Source organism: Coregonus clupeaformis, chromosome 29 (genome assembly GCF_020615455.1).
Source record: "Coregonus clupeaformis isolate EN_2021a chromosome 29, ASM2061545v1, whole genome shotgun sequence".
Classification (NCBI taxonomy): domain Eukaryota; kingdom Metazoa; phylum Chordata; class Actinopteri; order Salmoniformes; family Salmonidae; genus Coregonus; species Coregonus clupeaformis.
Window position 1 is genome coordinate 54402082 of NC_059220.1, and position 21160 is coordinate 54423241.

Sequence of the window (21160 nt, forward strand, 5' to 3'; positions counted from 1 at the left end):
GTCAGGGCGTGACAACGTGATACAGACAACATATTGGTGTCATTATACTCCTTATAGTGTGCTCTAAAATATGAAGTATGTCTAGAATTTTACACATTTATTAATTCAACAACACAAATATTAATATCTCAAAACTACCCTTTTTGATTTTGTTCATTTTAAGACATATTGTTTAAAACAATATACTCTACAAGTACACACAATTTCCACAGTGGGCTCTCTGCTAATTCTGAAGGTATGGTATATTTTATGAGCACCACCAACACAGTGAATGGGAAAATGGATTCAAAGGGAAATCCCACTGCTGGCGACTTGCTGAATGTGCAATCCTAAAGTAGGGCTGTGATTTGTTAATGACCTATAATGTCAATTTCTATGTATCTAATGGGTCATATCATTAAAAGTACCAGAGAGCCCACTCTGGAAATGTGACGTGTTTGAAGAGTATATTGTTATATAGTTTTGAGATATTAATATTAATATTTTTTATGTTGAATAAATGAATGTGACAATTTTTATTTCAAGACATACTCCATATTTGAGAGAACACTATAAGGAGTATAATGACACCAAGATGTTGTCTGTATCATGTACGGTTCACAGATCATAGGGTCTTACAGGAGGCTTGTATAGATCTAAAAAGGGCCTAAAATGGCGAATTTCATCATGATTTTCTCAAAAATGTTTTGTGATACAAATGTAAAAAGTATTTCAAATATCCTTCTTCCCAATGAAGTTTCTATGTGAGAATTGCCAGAACAATCTGAGATACCAAAAATATTTTCCGCTCCCGCTGGCGTGGAATTGCCCAAATACCTCAGCAGCAGCAGCACAGTGTGTCTGTGTGTGTGTCACAGCAGTGTCTGTCAGCTTATAAAGGCCAAAACTAGATCCCCATCGGAATGACTCAGTCACATCTCTCCATTCACTCACTACAGCTCTGTTTTTCTGCATGACGACAGACAGACAGGGAGTATGTCTGATCCCTCTTCCTATCAGTGAGTATGTCTTATACCGCTGGCTTACACACAGGCCTAGCCAAGGCTTTGCTGTAATTGCAGTCTGTGTACTGCTGCTATGTTGCTGTGGGCATTTGAAGAGTCATGGGCTATGTGCTAGCATGCTACTTAGCCCCAGGGGAAGGCAGTGACTTCCCAGAAGTCTACCCTCAAACAGATCAACTAAAAGGTTACCTTTTGTAACCCAGTGGGATTGTTTGGCCAGGCTCAGGTGGCTAATGTGATTTAAGCAGCAGAGACAGCCTTGTTTTGTCTGCGCTGTCCATCTGTTTTAAACGAATAAAAACTTTTGATGACTGAGGGGGTGTTTGTTTAAAAGGGTGGGGGTTATATTGGGGAGAAACAGCACAAAGGAGAAAGGGAAGAGTATTGTTTGCAAAAGAGATGACTTATTGCTGTCATGCTTTGTGAATTCAGGAGAGAGAGGGGGGTTCATAAAATGTTGTGTCTCTGTCCCCGAGGTCCTGTGTCCGTGGGACAAATATACAGTCGCGTACAAAACACACACACACACTCCTGTGACTTAACCAATGTTTGTCCCACGGGGTCACGTAGAGGCAAAAGAGAAAGGCCACCCTGCTCTCCCCTCTCTCTCTCTCTCTCTCTCTCTCTCTCTCTCTCTCTCTCTCTCTCTCTCTCTCTCACACACACACACACACACACACACAGACACACACACTGCCTTCCCCTTCACTGACCTGTCTGCACTGAGTGCGCTCAACCAGCTGCCACATTACTTCCTGCTCAGTGGCTGTCTGAATGAACACCGCAGCCCTTTCCTTCCCTCTCCCAGACCCACTGCACCTCTCTTTCCTCTCCTTCTCTTCCTGTGGATCTCTCTCCCTTTCCTTTCCACCATCACTCTTTGCCCAGCTTTTTCCATAGCTTCTTTAGCTGGCTGTTAGGTGTGTATGTATAAGCTCCCCTTTTGCCCGTGACCCTTTTAAATGAAAACCAATTAACTTTTAGGCCTCTGGATGATGAAGATCCTTTTCTTCTCCTCTCTCTCTCGTTTCACCTCTTTCTTCTCCACTCTTTCTTCTGTTGAGTGATAATAAAGTTTGCCGTCAGTCTTTGTTTGCTCCCAGCTGTAGGGGCATGGGTGAAGGCTTTGACCTGCCATTACCATGGTAATGATCACCATGGTGAAGTCTTAGCATAGTGACTGAGCTATGCAGAGTTTAGAAAACTGCTGGACCCCAGTGGCTCACTGTGGCCATTGTCAGGTTTCTACCCCAAACAAAGGAAATAGGGCACAGCACAGAGCCAGTAGGTTAGTATGGCCACCTGAACAACATTGTTGGAACAACAGATTCAAATGAGCACTTGATATTTTTTAAATTTGTATTAGTACTTTTTCTCCCCATTTATGTGATATCCAATTGGTACTTACAGTCTTGTCCCATTGCTGCAACTCCCGTACGGACTCAGGAGAGGCGAAGGTCGAGAGCCATGAGTCCTCTGAAACACAACCTTGCCAAGCTCGCGTAACCCGGAAGCCAGCCGCACCAATGTGTCGGAGGAAACACCATACAGCTGGCGACTGAAGTCAGCTTGCAAGCACCCGGCCCACCACAAGGAGTCCCTAGAGCGCGATGAGACAAGGAAATCCCTGCCGGCCAAACCCTCCCCTAACCCGGACTATTTTGCGCCGCCTCATGGGTCTCCCGGTCACGGCCGGCTGTGACACAGCATGTATCGAACCCGGGGCTGTAATGATGCCTCAAGCACTGCGATGCAGTGCCTTAGACCGCTGCGCCACTCGGGAGGCCCTAGCACTTGCTCTTTTGACTAGAGAGCTGGAGGTTGGCAGACTAGAAACTAATTGTGACCTGGCATCCAAGTAGTAATCTGTAATCTTAGAGGTTAAAGGTGCACTTTGCAGAAATCGCTCTGCCATTTCCTGGTTGCTAAAATTCTAATAGTTTGCCTAATTTCAGTTTTAATGACAAAACAAGCAAGTATAGTGTAGAGAATCATTGTGCCATCTAAACCGCTGTTAAATATATTTTCCATAACCAAAAATATTGTATTTTCAACTGTTTTGAAGTTGGTGTACAAAACCGAAAGTAAAAGATGCAAAAACAAAACTTAAGTACATGAAGCATAGGCCTCCTGTAGCTCAGTTGGTAGAGCATGGCGCTTGCAACGCCAGGGTTGTGGGTTGATTCCCATGGGGGGCCAGTATGAAAAATGTATGCACTCACTAACTGTAAGTCGCTCTGAATAAGAGCATCTGCTAAATGACTAAAATGTAAATGTAAATAGCGCACATAGAACAGATCTACAGCTATTTAGACTTGCTTTCAATGAGAATGACAGATCTATAACTCACATTTCTAAGTGAATTTGGTCGGTTCAACCAAAAAGTTATATATTGCAGCTTTAATGATCAACCAGACTCACATTAGAGTTTACTTATAGTTTCTAGACATAGTGATTTCTCTTCACCCTCAGCTGGGTGTGTCTAGGGAGGTGTGTATATCCATCGAATATGCTATTTAGACTAGGGAGAGAGACTAGTAGTCATCTAGTTATTGACTCATAACCAATCAGAACGGCACGTGAATCATTCTCTAAGCACTTCCTGTTTCTGTGGCCAGACGGAGAAAAACAGGGAGAGATTTGTGGGTGACTTATACTGAGAGTTGGCAGGCAGGCTTTCAGCTAATGAAGGCAAAGTTCAAATATTGTGATGTCATCAGTTCTCTCTGCCCACTCCCTCCCTCCAACAGGAAATTAACTTATGACAGAGAGCAGACAAAAGCATGGTCAAAGGAATCTCTTTCTTTGCTCTTTTTTTCTGAAGGGAGAGATGGATGGAATAGATAAAGAGAGAAAGCCAGTAGGAGAAAGGGAGAGTAAAGATAAAATAGAAAATAGAAGAGTAGGCAATATGAGGCACCATGCTGGACGCATCACTACCACATTGTCACTTAAGCATATTGAAGAATTTATACTTCTGACTCTCATCCTATAGAAACCTCTGGTAATTGATACCAAACGTCCTCACAAAGACCAATTAAATGTCACGTGGCTTTTTTGAAGGTAAGGATTACTAAAAGCCATTTATCTGTCCACGTTGAGTGAGACTGAAGACTTAAGCTCTGCTTCAGCCAAGCTGTTGCTGTGAGTAAGACTCACATAGTATAATGAAATCTTTCTACTAGTCTGAGGGCCCCTCATTATTTCACTAGTCTGTGTGTGTGTGTGTGTGTGTGTGTGTGTGTGTGTGTGTGTGTGTGTGTGTGTGTGTGTGTGTGTGTGTGAGAGCCTATGTGTCTGGTCAGCCCCTGCCTGGTCGGTGTGTGTTGGGCCTGCATGGTGAAATCACAGACAGCTGCTGGCCACCAGAGCGCCACTCAGGCGCTATAGTGGGAGGCTGTGTGTGTGTGGCTGTGTGCGTCCAGAGCCTCCTCAGCCCTGACGGGTCGGGACGCAGAGTAGCTGTCCCTCTCCCAGGACAAGCAGGCTATTCATCAGAGGGCTGTGTCTGGGAGATAGGCCCTGACTGTCCCTCCACTAGACCAACACACAGCACTGCATTCATCACCACCCCAATACACTCTGAGTCAATCCCTGAATACACATGACGCAGACAGAGATGCATCACAGCACAGCAACCCTCACTCAGCACTGGGAAAATTCTGATTCCTTACACTGACTACATATAGGGAATATCTGAACGTACATTAACATTGCCATTACTGTCTGGGTCTTGTAATAGCACAATAATTGCACGTCTATAATTGCCCTAATTGCCCATATCCGGCACACAGAGAGTAGGCAACCCAGGGTCTGTTCTAATTGGCTCTATCTGGCAGTAGAACAATGGCGACGACAATGCAAATAGTACGGGTAGCCATTTGATTAGCTGTTCAGGAGTCTTATGGCTTGGTGGTAGAAGCTGTTAAGAAGCATTTTGGACCTAGACTTGGTGCTCCGGTACCGCTTGCCGTGCGGTAGCAGAGAGAACAGTCTATGATTAGGGTGGCTGGTTTCTTTGACAATTTTTAGGGCCTTCCTCTGACACCGCCTGGTATAGAGGTCCGGGATGGCAGGAAGCTTGGCCCCAGTGATGTACTGGGCCGTACGCACTACCCTCTGTAGTGCCTTGCGGTCGGAGGCTGAGCAGCTGCCATACCAGGCAGTGATGCAACCAGTCAGGATGCTCTCGATGGTGCAGCTGTATAATTTTTTGAGGATCTGAGGACCCATGCCAAATCTTTTCAGTCTCCTGAGGGGGAATAGGCTTTGTCGTGCCCTCTTCACGGCTGTCTTGGTGTGATTGGACCATGATGGTTTGTTGGTGATGTGGACACCAAGGAACTTGAAGCTCTCAACCTGCTCCACTACAGCCCCGTCGATGAGAATGGGGGTGTGCTCGGTCCTCCTTTTCCTGTAGTCCACAATCATCTCCTTTTTCTTAATCACATTGAGGGAGATGTTGTTATCCTGGCCAGGTCTCTGACCTCCTCCCTATAGGCTGTCTCATTGTTGTCGGTGATCAGGCCTACCACTGTTGTGTCGTCGGCAAACTTAATGATGGTGTTGGAGTCGTGCCTGGCCATGCAGTCATGGGTGAACAGGGAGTACAAGAGGGGACTGAGCACGCACCCCTGAGGGGCCCCCGTGTTGAGCATCAGCGTAGCAGATGTGTTGTTACCTACCCTTACCACCTGGGGGCGGCCCATCAGGAAGTGCAGGATCCAGTTGCAGAGGGAGGTGTTTAGTCCCAGGGTCAGCTTAGTGATGAGCTTTGAGGGCACTATGGTGTTGAACGCTGAGCTGTAGTCAATGAATAGCATTCTCACGTAGGTGTTCCTTTTGTCCAGGTGGGAAAGGGCAGTGTGGAGTGTAATAGAGATTGCATCATCTGTGGATCTGTTGGGGCGGTATGCAAATTGGAGTGGGTCTAGGGTTTCTGGGATAATGGTGTTGATGTGAGCCATGACCAGCGTTTCAAAGCACTTAATGGCTACAGACATGAGTGCTACGGGTCTGTAGTCATTTACGCAGGTTACTTTAGTGTTCTTGGACACAGGGACTATGGTGGTCTGCTTGAAACATGTATTACAGACTCAGTCAGGTACAGGTTGGAAATGTCAGTGAAGACACTTGCAAGTTGGTCAGCGCATGCTTGGAGTACACATCCTGGTAATCCGTCTAGCCCTGCGGCCTTGTGAATGTTGAACTGTTTAAAGGTCTTACTCACATCGGCTACGGAGCGCGTGATCACACAGTCGTCCGGAACAGCTGATGCTCTCATGCATGCTTCAGTGTTGCTTGCCTCGAAGCGAGCATAGAAGTAATTTAGCTTGTCTGGTAGGCTCGTGTCACTGGGCAGCTCGCGGATGTGCTTCCCTTTGTAGTCTGTATTAGTTTGCAAGCCCTGCCACATCCGACGAGCATCAGAGCCGGTGTAGTACGATTCAATCTTAGTCCTGTATTGACGCTTCGCCTGTTTGATGGTTCGTCAGAGGGCATAGCGGGATTTCTATAAGTGTCCGGGTTAGAGTCCCGCTCCTTGAAAGCGGTAGCTCTACCCTTTAGCTCAGTGCAGATGTTGCCTGTAATCCATGGCATCTGGTTGGGGTATGTACATACGATCACTGTGGGGACGACATCATCAATGCACTTATTGATGAAGCCAGTGACTGATGTGGTGTACTCGTCAATGCCATCGGAAGAATCCCGGAACATATTCCAGTCTGTGCTAGCAAAATAGTCCTGTAGCTTAGGAAGTTAGGGTTAAAAACTAAAACTAAAAGTGTACTGTATGACAGAACCATAGATCGTTTTACCAACATGAAAGAGAGGAGGATGCCATTGGTGTTCAATTAGTCTACAAGTAGGGTGTCAACTTTATTTTTACTTGCGCACGCAAACACACACACACACACACACACATACATAAATCAGTACCATGGACAGCCACATGATATTTAGCAACATTTTTAGTTTTTGGTATCTTTAAGTTTGTTTTCAGTGTATTAAAATAAGCATATATAGCCTTGTTGATTTGATGATGTTTAAATGTTTAAGTTGAAATGGTGCTGGAATAGCGGAGGCAGTGCTCCTGTTGTCTTTGTGCTGACTTGCGGTAACTCCGTGGTTCTAAATCAGTAGTTGTTTAGTAAACTGTCGAAAACATTACCTTGCTTGACCATGCTGCAGATCATAACTGTTTGTTAGGTGCAATATTTGCTTTGTGGACTTCACCGGACAGATGTTGCTCTCCGGTTTTGTGATGTAACAATTGTACAGTGAGGGAAAAAAGTATTTGATCCCCTGCTGGTTTTGTACGTTTGCCCACTGACAAAGAAATGATCAGTCTATAATTTTAATGGTAGACAGAATAACAACAAAAGAATCCAGAAAAACGCATGTCAAAAATGTTATAAATTGATTTGCATTTTAATGAGGGAAATAAGTATTTGACCCCCTCTCAATCAGAAAGATTTCTGGCTCCCAGGTGTATACCTACACAAGGCTGGAATGGGCTACAAGACCATCGCCAACCATATTTCCCACGCACCGCTACTGGCCGTGATGGGGGTGGTACATTTCTTACCTGGCTGGGATTCAGGCAGTTCAAAGAATAATGGAAATATTGATTGTTTATTTATGGTGTGTGTATATGTGTGTGTATCTGTAATAGAGAGAACGACTGAGAGAGGGGATAGTCAGGTCAGGATGTGTTATAATGGGTTTTAGACGGGGGAACCTCTGCTTCCTGACAAGTCGAGACCGTATTAATAACCACACTGTGAGCAGACAGATACTATCTCCACTTCCTGGAACCCTGTCCCCACACCCTGTCAGGCTGGTCACAAACATCCTCATCCCAGTGATAGTCCATCTGGGCTGGGGCGGGAGATAGCCATGGGCAGGAGGGTGGGAGACAGAGATGTAGCGCTCTGAGTCGTAAATTATCAGCCCTGTGCCCTGTGTCCTGTGTGGCATTACTCTTGGATAGAGGCCTGGGTGCTGAATAGACAGATAAATAGTGGCGAGGAATGAGAGGCCCCTCTGATTAAGGCAACATTGACTTTCACTCTCTCTTCCTCTCTTAATAAACACACATAGGGACTAAGGTGGACAACGGGAAGCCAGGCAATACATCAGGAAGTGGAGGTGCCTCACAATTAACCAATCAGACATAGTTAATTTAGCTTGGGCAGAGTGATGGAGTGACCTGTGGTCTAGTGAAGGGGGCCACTTGGAGGAGCCGTGTGTGTGTATGTGTGTGTGAGAGAGAGAGATCTGGCCCCATGCCAGGCTTGTCTTACCACTCTGTACTAGTGCCAGGGGAGGGAGAGGAGGAGGTACTGGTCAGGGGAGCACTCCAAATATTGGTTTAGTTTCAAAGCGTCCCATAGTGAGTGGGTGGCTGTGTTTGCTCTGGGCAGGCAGATGGAGCCTGTGTTGTGTGCTGTTAAGTGTCAGCTGTGTTTTATAGTTATTTAACTGTCCTGGAAGGTCTTGAGTCTGGTATATGGAGTCAGCCTGCCCTGGCACTAGGGCATTTGACAGTCTAACATTATGGAAGCAAGTGTTCTTTTTCACTGATGGGTACTACAACAGAATATAACATCTGGAACTTGGTTCAACAAACTCTGGATACCTAATCAATTAAAGACAACACAGATTGTCTGTAAAATGTAAAGGAATAATGAACTAACCCTCTCTCTCCTTTCTTCTGCAGAACGTTCTGGCCAAGGCCCTGTACGACAATGTGGCCGAGTCCCCAGACGAGCTGTCCTTCCGGAAGGGTGACATCATGACGGTACTGGAGCGGGACACCCAGGGTCTGGATGGCTGGTGGCTCTGCTCTCTGCATGGACGCCAGGGCATCGTCCCCGGCAACCGCCTCAAGATCCTGGTGGGCATGTACGACAAGGCTGGGCAGCAGCAGTCTCCACTCCCCCAGTCCTCCCAAGCTGGCCCTGCCCACACCCAGAGCCCGACCCAGCTGGCCTTCCCCCTGCAGAGTGCCTACAGCAAGCCCTCCCCCTCCTCCCAGTACACAGCCATGCACCCTGCCTTCTGCAACCCCGGCCCTGTCCCCGCCCTACCTGACAGCATCTACATGATGCCCCCCAACCATGGCAAGCCCTCCCCTTCAAGCCTGTACCAGATACCCATGGGCCCCCAAGCCCCACCCAAGGCCCCCATGCTCTCGCAGAAGCAGTACCACGCTCCTGTTCAGGACATCTATCAGGTGCCTCCCTCCATGGGGCCAGTTCCTGTCCAGGGCTTCTACCAGGTGCCTCCCTCAGCAGGAGGGCCTGGTCCTGGGCAGGATATCTACCAGGTTCCCCCCTCACTGAACCAGACTCAGGACATCTACCAGATACCCCCCTCCATAGAGAAGAGGAGCTGGGACTCCTCCAAACCTCTAGGAAAGGTAAGACTGTTTTGAGACACATTGCACATTACACAACAAACACATTCCTCTAAAATCTTAAATAAAGACTGTCTTGTTAGACATTTAGGTCCAAAATAGCTAGTTTAGGCTCCTATTGTCATCTGACCTCATCCTGGATGGGATATGTTTGGTATCTTCCTGTTATCGTTTCACCCTCACATCCTCTGTCTGTTGTTCTCACTCTCAACAACAGCTCAAGGCTCCCTGTCATTTTCAAAGCCGCAGGGATGACAGAAAAGAAAACAGAGGATAGAATGATAAAAGAAAAGCCAAAAGAGCGAGGGGGGATGGGGAGAGGAGAGGGGGACATACATTGGAATAAATAATAGTTTTTTAAATAATGCAGGTATCTATCTCCTGGGGTTGGGTGAGTAAACATGTTGCTCTGTTAGGCGGCAGCAGCAACAGGCAGCAGGCTGGGAGGGGGGTACCAGTACCAGGCAGTGCGGTAACAGTTGTGGCTGGTGTTCCCCGGGGAGTGCCCCCCAGGCCTGCCTTAGTGCACTGAGCCATGTGTGAGAGCAGCCTGGGAAGTGAAGTGTGATGATGATGATGGAGGAGTGATTGGGCGGCAGCAGCAAGGTGCACCTGGTCCCTGCAGGAGGGGGTGTATCACATGAGACGTCTCATCATCTTAAGCCCCCCACAGACTGTACGATTTTAGGCGTATTATGCCACGATTTTGCCGTCTCAGACAACATTTCCACGTCATGGGCAAATTCTTAGGTCGTAAACGATTGTTGGACGTCTTGGCTCGTTCAGTGTGACAGGGTCTAGGTCTGCCGATTTAAGTACCACTACGTGAGTCGTAGGCTCCGACAAAGTTCTGGCAGTGTCAGAAATGTTTAGCCTTTATCGTGTAGTGTGGCTGGTGTTACAAGCCAATCCCGGTGACTGACCAATAGGGACAAGGCCGGCACTTGAGTAAGCACATAATAATACAATTATTGTGAATACTCAGGTTAATATAATAGTTTGATTTAAATGTTTACATGCTTTGCAAGAATAAACATTTCACTGGTAATCCTGTTTACATGATGCACAAAATCGGCAATCAAAATAAACGTTCTACCACAGCGACCATGTTATTTTCGGGGAAGCCAATTATTATTATTATTATTATTATTGTTTTTTTAACCTTTATTTTAATAGGGAAGACATAGTCAAATCAAATCAAATTGTATTTGTCACATGCGCCGAATACAACAGGTACAGTGAAATGCTTACTTACAAGCCCTTAACCAACAATGCAGTTTTAAGAAAAATAAGTGTTGAGTAAAAAATAGATAAGTAAAAAATAGAACAGTAGTGAGGCTATATACAGGGGGTACCGGTACAGAGTCAATGTGCGGGGGCACAGGTTAGTCGAGGTAATTAAGGTAATATGTACATGTAGGTAAAGGTAAAGTGACTATGCATAGATAATAAACAGAGAGTAGCAGCAGCGTAAAAGAGGGGGTGGGGTGGGGGGGACAATGCAAATAGTCTGGGTAGCAATTTGATTAGCTGTTCAGGAGTCTTATGGCTTGGGGGTAGAAGCTGTTAAGAAGCCTTTTGGACCTAGACTTGGCGCTCTGGTACCGCTTGCCGTGCGGTAGCAGAGAGCCTTCCTCTGACACCACCTGGTATAGAGGTCCTGGATGGCAGGAAGCTTGGCCCCAGTTATGTACTGGGCCGTACGCACTACCCTCTGTAGTGCCTTGCGGTCGGAGGCCGAGCAGTTGCCATACCAGGCGGTGATGCAACCAGTCAGGATGCTCTCGATGGTGCAGCTGTAGAACTTTTTGTGGATCTGAGGACCCATGCCAAATCTTTTCAGTCTCCTGAGGGGAATAGGCTTTGTCGTGCCCTCTTCACGACTGTCTTAGTGTGTTTGGACCATGATAGTTTGTTGGTGATGTGGACACCAAGGAACTTGAAGCTCTCAACCTGCTCCACTACAGCCCAGTTGATAAGAATGGGGGTGTGCTCTGTCCTCCTTTTCCTGTAGTCCACAATCATCTCCTTTGTCTTGATCACGTTGAGGGAGAGGTTGTTATCCTGGCATCACACGGCCAGGTCTCTGACCTCCACCTTATAGGCTGTCTCATTGTTGTCGGTGATCAGGCCTACCACTGTTGTGTCATCGGCAAACTTAATGATGGTGTTGGAGTCGTGCTTGGCCATGCAGTCATGGGTGAACAGGGAGTACAGGAGGGGACTGAGCACGCACCCCTGAGGGGCCCCCGTGTTGAGGATCAGCGTGGCAGATGTGTTGTTACCTACCCTTACCACCTGGGGGCGGCCCGTCAGGAAGTGCAGGATCCAGTTGCAGAGGGAGGTGTTTAGTCCCAGGGTCCTTAGCTTAGTGATAAGCTTTGAGGGCACTATGGTGTTGAACGCTGAGCTGTAGTCAATGAATAGCATTCTCACGTAGGTGTTCCTTTTGTCCAGGTGGGAAAGGGCAGTATGGAGTGCAATAGAGATTGCATAATCTGTGGATCTGTTGGGGCGGTATGCAAATTAGAGTGGGTCTAGGGTTTCTGGGATAATGGTGTTGATGTGAGCCATGACCAGCCTTTCAAAGCACTTCATGGCTACATAGTGTGACCTAGGTCTCTTTTTCAAATGCGGGCAGTTGATTCTGAGTTTGTATGTGAAAACTATTTCTAAAATACATATTTTCAGTTTTTCTGAACTCACTACACTCACAGTGCTGGCACATGCGCGGATCAAATACACCGCTGCAGTTGACGTAGCCTATGTCTGCTGATGTAGCCAATAGCAGAATGTGACAACAGAACTGAAGCAAATTGTACAATCTGGCCAGGTTGATTTGGTAACATCACACAGTGTGACGTGTGATAATCGCAAAAGACTGAATCTAACATACGGTCTGCAGGTCGGCCTTTAGACCTGGCTGCTGCTGCCATAGAAAGGGAATAAGAACACAGATACAGTATGGTATCTCTATGGCCGCTCCCCCCACCCCCCTACCCCACAGCAGGTCTGTCTAAGGCATGACCACAGGGCTTTGTCCCTCACAGAGGGGGGCTAGAGAGGGGCCTCTGCATGGTTGATATCTGCCTCTCAATAAGGCCAGCTATCTGTCAGATACAGAAGTACAGACGCTCACAAAGAGAAAGAAGAGAGAGTTATACAATAGTAACTGACAAAACAAACATTGCCTTTGTGTTCCCCTGCTGTGAGTGTGCTAAACCTATGACCTATCTCCAATGACTTCAAAACAATCTGAAAACGAGAGGAGAATAACAGCTGTAGAAAGAGAGAGTGACTGATTTGAAGACAAACAAACACGTGACATTTGGATTGAGGCGACATGAGGGACATAAGAGAAAGGCATCAGTGGATCAGAAATGAGTCCAAGGCCAGGGCTCACAGAGAAACAGTGGATGGGGTCGATGAGGAGGAACATCGGTTCCATGATAGCTCATGCCCGGTGATAAGACTATCAGAGGAATCCAACAGAAGTTCACACTCCAGCCTAGAGCAGGGTTGTTTCCAAATGTTGGCTGATTCTAGAGTGCTGCCTCAGTCTTGTGGAATGCTCTAACTGTCATATAGCGTAGAATCCCGTATTATCGGCATATTCAACAGCGTTTAAGAAATATATTACCTTCAACAGTGTTATCTTGTGATCAAGCCTTCAATGTTTTGTGATTATTGGTGTCGTAAAAATGTTAGCTAACGCGTTAGCAATTAGCAAGTTTGACATTTCATTGGAAATACTACTGTTATCAGCTTTTGATAAGCAGTTTAGCAAAAAAATACGTATTATCGGCATACGGCCCCCAGTTATTGGCCACCTTACTATTTTGTTCAATTAGATATATCCGTTTAATTTTGTTGAAAAAACAGACACCAACCACGTATCCGAAGTGTTTACTAGATAGTTGACTAGTTGGCTAGTCTTCCGGTAAAAAATAATGATTTGCCTGTCAACTTTTCATTGCGTAGCCCGGTGCGCCCTCCTGTGGACTCTTAAAAAATGGTTATTCACCAGCATATTCAGTGTTGTAACCAAATAAAATATGAGTATTAATAATTTACATCAAATACACTTTCATTTCAGTTATGTGCATTAACATAAACAATGAAAACACTGTTGGAGTTTGTGTTGCAGAGGTGCACTTGGAAAGTAAAGGAAGAAATACACAAGATGGGTTCAATAAATATATATATTATATTTTAGACATTTATTTTTTTGAACAAATAAATAATTTCATATGAACACAAACAAAACAAAAAATTAAATCTCGACCTCCATCCCTATATTGTCACAAAAATCACAATAAAAATCCAGCTCCACCGCTACCTCTTGATCCCACTGCACACACCTGCAGTGGAACCAGTGCTGGCAGAAGTCACAGCACACCCATGGCACCTCGGATCTACACTCCTGAGAGGAGCTTGCAGGCGGATCACGCTCCCCGCAGCGAGCACAGCAGGTGGTGTCTTCTTTTATAAAAAATTAAATAATAATACAATTTGATTAATATGGTTTTGCAAAATGTAGAAGTTCTTCAACAACAATAGTAATTGATACAACTGAGAGAGCGAGAAAAACAGATTATGAAGTACCTGAGAGTGGTGCCATGGGTGGTGTGACAGATGTGACCGGTGTAGCTTTTCTCTTCCTTTTCTGTGCTGCAGTTTGAGAAAAAGTTGTGTTAGACAGAGCATGTTGCATGAAAACCCCTTTCAACTTTTTTACATCAATACCTCTGGAGGAAGCTGCAGAGGTTTTGGAGGAGGTGGAGGGCTGGTGCTATGTACTGTAGATATGTAAAGATATATATTTTTTTTTTACATTGCTGTTTTATAAAACAGATAACAAACAGTCATTTTTTCGTAATTTAACATGTGTTTACCTGTGGAGGTGGTGGTATACAAATTGCAGGGGGCAGGGACACCAGACGAGGCTGCTATGGTGGTGTGACCAGGGGAGACGGAGGAGGCAGTTGGTCCAGAGGAGGCCGTGTTGGTGGTGACAGACATGGGGGGTGGTGTGCATTGGGGTGGTGGTGGACAAAACCGCCGACTATGGCTTGGAGGAGTTGGTGTTTGTAATGGTGGGGTTGAGGGGCCGACGATGGTGTGGCCGGGAGAGTAGGCATGTGGCCTTCTTCTGCAGCTGGGGACTCCGGCGGCTCCTACAGGTGTTGCACACTGGGAGGCACTGGCAGTGGTGATGCAGCTGTCAGGAGTGGTTCCAGCAGGGGGTCCAGCAGAGGCGATGGCGTCAATGGTCTCATCCATGGCAGCCCTCTCCTGTACCCTCTGTGTTCTGAGGGCTGCCCGACGCTCTTTCTCCTCTGCCTCGGCCCTCTCCTTCTCACCCCTCTCCTGCCACTGGCGCGTGTATTCCTCCCCGGTGAGGCATGTGGCGACCACAGGGAGTCTTCTGTATCGGTCCAGCCGATACTTCAGGACAGTAAGGACGTGCCCCAGGTCCTTCGCTATCAGCCCCCCCTCTATTAGGGGGTGCTCTTCTAGAGCTAGGGATGGGACTGGAGCAGCGGCTGGGACTGGAGCAGGGGCTGAGGGTCCTCCTGTGGTCGCTGGGGAGGAGGTGCTGATGGATGGCACAGTGCTGCTGGTTCCAGTAGAGGCGGTGTTGGGACCCGGTAGGGTCCGAGACGGCATTAAACGGGACCCTTCAATGGCTGAAGGGTCAAAAGGGAAGAGGCCACACTTCTTAAACCCTTCCACCACATAGCGCATGTCCTTGCATCGCTGGTACGGGTAGCGGAATACTCTGGCAAATTCTGATTTGTTTACCATGTAGGAGTGGTCAAAATGGCTAAGGTCTCCAGCTACCTTGGAGAACTCAGCCTTTAAAGGGCCAAAGTATGCCACGTCCAGCGGCTGCAGGACATGGGTGCAGTGTGGTGGAAGACAAAGAAGTATAACCCCTTCCCTTAGTGCCGCCGCGAGCACTTTCGGGTCCATGTGGCTCTTGTGCCCATCGAAGAGGAGAAGGAGAGGGCGCTCTTTCACTGCATGCTTAATGAAGTGCTGAAACCACTTCCTGAACAGGTCCCTGTCAATGTAGCCACTGCTTGACCGTCCATACAAGGCTTGGGGGGGGCCTCCCAGTGTGTAGTGGCCACCGGGGAAACACTTGGGGTAGATGATAAACGGGGGGACGTCCTCCCCAGTTGCGTTGAAGCAGGCCAGCACTGTGATGTGCTCCTTGGTCCCCGGAGCCTGCTGGTACACGTGTTTTGCGCCCCGGGGAGCCAGCACTTTGTGCCTGCTCTGGTCGCTACGAAACCCAGACTCATCGCAGTTATAGATTTGTCTGGGTTTCTCCCTCAACCCACTCTCCTCCAAGTGCTTCTCATAAGAAGTGAAGAAGGTGTCCATCGTCGGACGTGTGGCACACTCAGCTCTCCCCCTATCCAGGGTGTCCGGCCTCATGCTTAGGTTCTTGTGCCTCCTCCTGAACATTTCCCACCACCTCTTCCCCAGTGGTGGGATTGTTTCCCCTGGGTGCCGAAACCTACAATAGAATAGAATATATAATTGTCCATCCAGGATGAAAATGTTTGTTTTGGCATCACCATACACATCCACATTTACATCACACACATTGAGAACAGTCAGTCCACCAATCTACATACATAAACACATAGAACACAAAATACCTGCGTATTTTGTCGGCGTATTTCATCAGCCTCTTTCTGGTGAAGGGGAACCCATGGCTGGCGCAGTAGATACAGTACTGCACCAGAGACTTTTCATCCTCTGGTGCAAGCAATGTGGGTGGTCCACTGCGACAACCATGGGTCACGCGGCCCCTCAGCCTGTCCGCCAGGGTCTGCCGAGGTACACCATGCACCTTGGTAGATAAGAAAATAAAACTGTTACTAGCAGATAAAATTCACATACACATGGTCATCTCCTAAAAACAAAAGATGCCTAACCTTGGCAGCCTGGCGGATAGCCATCCCTGCCCCGCAGTCCTCCATGGCATGGAACATGTCCACCTCACTCCACTGCTTCCTCTTGACTTTCTCCATGCTGCAGTGGTAAATACATGTAGCTAAATAACTTGGCATACTATACACATTTTAGAAAGATAACTCAATCTGAATATGTATAAACATTTACATTTCAAAGCTAAGGCATTGAAAGGTGATGAAAGTTTTCACAATAACTGAAAGTGTACCCATGTTTTTTGTTTGATGTTATCTGTAATGAAAATTTGTGTCCCAGTATGGCCAAGACAAAGAGCTGTCAAAGGACACCAGAAACAAAATTGTAGACCTGCACCAGGCTGGGAAGACTGAATCTGCAATAGGTAAGCAGCTTGGTTTGAAGAAATCAACTGTGGGAGCAATTATTAGGAAATGGAAGACATACAAGACCACTGATAATCTCCCTCGATCTGGGGCTCCACGCAAGATCTCACCCCGTGGGGTCAAAATGATCACAAGAACGGTGAGCAAAAATCCCAGAACCACACGGGGGGACCTAGTGAATGACCTGCAGAGAGCTGGGACCAAAGTAACAAAGCCTACCATCAGTAACACACTACGCCGCCAGGGACTCAAATCCTGCAGTGCCAGACGTGTCCCCCTGCTTAAGCCAGTACATGTCCAGGCCCGTCTGAAGTTTGCTAGAGTGCATTTGGATGATCCAGAAGAGGATTGGGAGAATGTCATATGGTTAGATGAAACCAAAATATAACTTTTTGGTAAAAACTCAACTCATTAGGTGTGGTCTGTCGCGCATTAGATGTGGTCTGTCGCGCAGTCGAATTTTACAATATGCAGCTTGTTCCACAAAATTTGTACATATAACTTTTTTGAAAACTCTCAAAACCTAACTTAACTTACATAAATTGCACTGAAAATCGGTGGTCAGCTAGCTAAAAGGGTGTCGTTAGTCACAAAACGTACCGTTATTTTTCAGTCCATTTAAATGTTGAGCTCGAGGTGATTTAGTCCTCCAACCGCTAGAGAGTGTCCGAGGTTAGGGGGTGTCCGATGTTTGGGGAAAATTAGCTAGTGTATGTCATCACAACAGCAGGCAGTACAGGAAGTCGGGAGTGAGGAGAAGAAGTACTGCTATTAGGGAGTAATAAAAGTGAAAATCCCCTACTGCGTTTTGTTTTTTATCTCACCACAGTCCCAGAGTAAAACATAATAAATATGAAGAGAGTGGCTCTGGTAGGATCTGAAATGCCTAACATGATGGTCAAGTGGTAGAGATTGTTATTAAAGTTATTCCCACTGACGCATTAGCTAATTTTGCTCTTAACACTGTGTTGTGCAGGTTATTTTATGCACGTATTTACCTTGAATTAATTAGCTGTATTGTTATCACTTGTCCTTGTACCTGAGCTGAACCCTTTAACTCCGCCCCCCACGGACACCGAGCCAACACACACACGCGGGCACACGCACACGCACACACACACACACGCACGCACACACACACACACACACACACACACACACACACACACACACACACACACACACACACACACACACTCACACTCACACTCACACTCACACTCACACTCACACTCACACACACACACACACACACACACACACACACACACACACACACACACACACACACACTCAAAGCTCTCACATACACACTGTGATGAAGACTAATTAGGGAGTGATGAAAAACCCTGGCATTGTCTCAGCATCCTCTGCTGCTTAACTGGAGGAGGTACAGACTAGGACAAAGACACAGTTACACTTGGCAAAACATCTGATAAGCAGGAAGACAACACAGCTTGTCTGTAAATGTAAAGGAATAACACACACTCAGAATCTCACTCTAACCCCATGTCAATAGTGTCACATTGTTATGCTGCTATCTTGATTTTGTGTGTTGACAGCCTCAGCCTTTTCCTCAGATGAACCGGCAACAGTTGAGCAGGTTGGAGAGGTGAGGGGTGGAGGGGTGAGGAGGTTGTTTACAATACCCTGTTGGTACAACGAGCCTTCCCCAGACTGTCACCTTTGAAAGGGAGCAGGGGGGCGCCCTGATCCCAGTCAGCTGTGCCAGCCAGGCCTGGTCCGGGCCTGGGGACAGGGGATGGGAGACGGGAGCAGTAGGTGGGAGGGGGTTGTGGAAGGCCAAGCAGCAGCAGCAGCTGGAACAACTGTGATTGGTTAGCAGGCCTTACATCAAAAAGGATGTATTTGAAGCCCTGGCACACTCCTTCAAGGGCCTGGAATTCTCCCCCCGTCCTCGTCCTCTCCATTCGCTCAGTCCCCACTCTCCGACCGACTCAGTGTTTTTCAGTTTTCTACCTAATCCATTTATGCTGCATTGGTATGCCACCCAGCCGCCCAAAAACAACCCCCACCTCTCCTTCAAACCATGGCAACTCCTTAGCCCAGCCGGAGAAACAAACAAGTAAACAATTCACCGCTGTCTATCTGTCCTCTTCCCTTCTGAAAGAGAAGACAAAACCTGAGTGGCCTCAGTAAATACCCAGCTTTGTTGGAGCTGAAAACGCCACTGCACTCTGTGTCTCTGAAACCCAATGAATCAGAAAGGATATATTTGATCAATGTTATTGAGACTCTTTGCTATCGGCCTCAGTACCTTTAGCAGGGTTGCTATAAGAGGTCATGACCTAGCTCCTGTATGTCTATATACATTATGTGCTAAATGCTAAGCTGATAATGGCTTGAGAGTTGCACCACTCAGACTTTGAGGAGGAATGACAGACTCCACTGGGACTGGAGCTGCCACCTGATCTTTTAGAACCTTCTCTCCTGCTACTGTCTATAAAGTATTTCAAAGTACAGTGTGTGTCTGTGACTGACATGTTCATAGCAGAGCTCACTGCTATTGTGTGAGGCTGACGGTTGGGGAAGAGGTGGAGTTAGAGAGCAGCCTGTTTGAACCTGGGCTCCTTTGATTAGGGCCAGCTAGGTAGATCCAAGCCTTCTTATCACCTGCAGCCTCTAATGACCCTGTTTGCAGGTGAGAGACGCTGTGATAAGGAGCCAGGCAGCCGGGGGCTAACAGCAAAAGCTGCTATGGGACTCAGCTCCTCTCCTCCCCTCTGCTCTGCTCTGCACTGCACTGGGGGGAAATGGTGGGAGATTTAGATTATATTGGTGGTTTTGTGGGCTGCCTGCTCTGAAAGTAAATGTGTAATCTCATGAGTGTTTAAAGAGACCTGACGGGCGCTCACCTGAAATGTAGGGAGAAGGAGGGGGGCTTATCTGCAGGAGCAGTCAGGCTTTTTGGGGGAAGGGTAGTCGTGGAGTGAGGGAGGGAGGGAGGATGGGGGTGGGTGAGGCGTCAGGGGAGAGAGAATGAAGGTGTATGTGACCTCCTGCTGAAGAAATGGCTGCGTGCTGTTACCTATCTAGCACATAAATACACTGCTCAAAAAAATAAAGGGAACACTTAAACAACACAATGTAACTCCAAGCCAATCACACTTCTGTGAAATCAAACTGTCCACTTAGGAAGCAACACTGATTTACAATAAATTTCACATGCTGTTGTGCAAATGGAATAGACAACAGGTGGAAATTATAGGCAATTAGCAAGATACCCCCAATAAAGGACTGGTTTTGCAGGTGGTGACCACAGACCACTTCTCAGTTCCTATGCTTCCTGGCTGATGTTTTGGTCACTTTTGAATGCTGGCGGTGCTTTCACTCTAGTGGTAGCATGAGACGGAGTCTACAACCCACACAAGTGGCTCAGGTAGTGCAGCTCATCCAGGATGGCACATCAATGCGAGCTGTGGCAAGGTTTGCTGTGTCTGTCAGCGTAGTGTCCAGAGCATGGAGGCGCTACCAGGAGACAGGCCAGTACATCAGGAGACATGGAGGAGGCCGTAGGAGGGCAACAACCCAGCAGCAGGCCTGCTACCTCCGCCTTTGTGCAAGGAAGAGCAGGAGGAGCACTGCCAGAGCCCTGCAAAATGACCTCCAGCAGGCCACAAATGTGCATGTGTCTGCTCAAACGGTCAGAAACAGACTCCATGAGGGTGGTATGAGGGCCCGACATCCACAGGTGGGGGTTGTGCTTACAGCCCAACACCGTGCAGGACGTTTGGCATTTGCCAGAGAACACCAAGATTGGCAAATTCACCACTGGCGCCCTGTGCTCTTCACAGATGAAAGCAGGTTCACACTGAGCACATGTGACAGACGTGACAGAGTCTGGAGACGCCGTGGAGAACGTTCTGCTGCCTGCAACATCCTCCAGCATGACCGGTTTGGCGGTGGGTCAGTCATGGTGTGGGGTGGCATTTCTTTGGGGGGCCGCACAGCCCTCCATGTGCTCGCCAGAGGTAGCCTGACTGCCATTAGGTACCGAGATGAGATCCTCAGACCCCTTGTGAGACCATATGCTGGTGCGGTTGGCCCTGGGTTCCTCCTAATGCAAGACAATGCTAGACCTCATGTGGCTAGAGTGTGTCAGCAGTTCCTGCAAGAGGAAGGCATTGATGCTATGGACTGGCCCGCCCGTTCCCCAGATCTGAATCCAATTGAGCACATCTGGGACATCATGTCTCGCTCCATCCACCAACGCCACGTTGCACCACAGACTGTCCAGGAGTTGGCGGATGCTTTAGTCCAGGTCTGGGAGGAGATCCCTCAGGAGACCATCCGCCACCTCATCAGGAGCATGCCCAGGTGTTGTAGGGAGGTCATACAGGCACGTGGAGGCCACACACACTACTGAGCCTCATTTTGACTTG

At 47.5% G+C, this 21160-nt stretch overlaps 1 protein-coding gene across 3 annotated transcripts in view; it reads left to right on the top strand.

Annotated features, from left to right (window-relative positions):
• The window catches only part of LOC121576652 (breast cancer anti-estrogen resistance protein 1-like), a 117305-nt gene that overhangs the window by 60353 nt on the left and 35792 nt on the right, over positions 1 to 21160 (top strand). For all 3 annotated transcript variants that reach the window (XM_045209235.1, XM_045209234.1, XM_041889972.1), the window contains exon 2: positions 8728 to 9429. In XM_045209235.1, coding sequence (XP_045065170.1) covers positions 8728 to 9429 — 702 coding nt within the window. The remainder of the gene's footprint in view (positions 1 to 8727; positions 9430 to 21160) is intronic.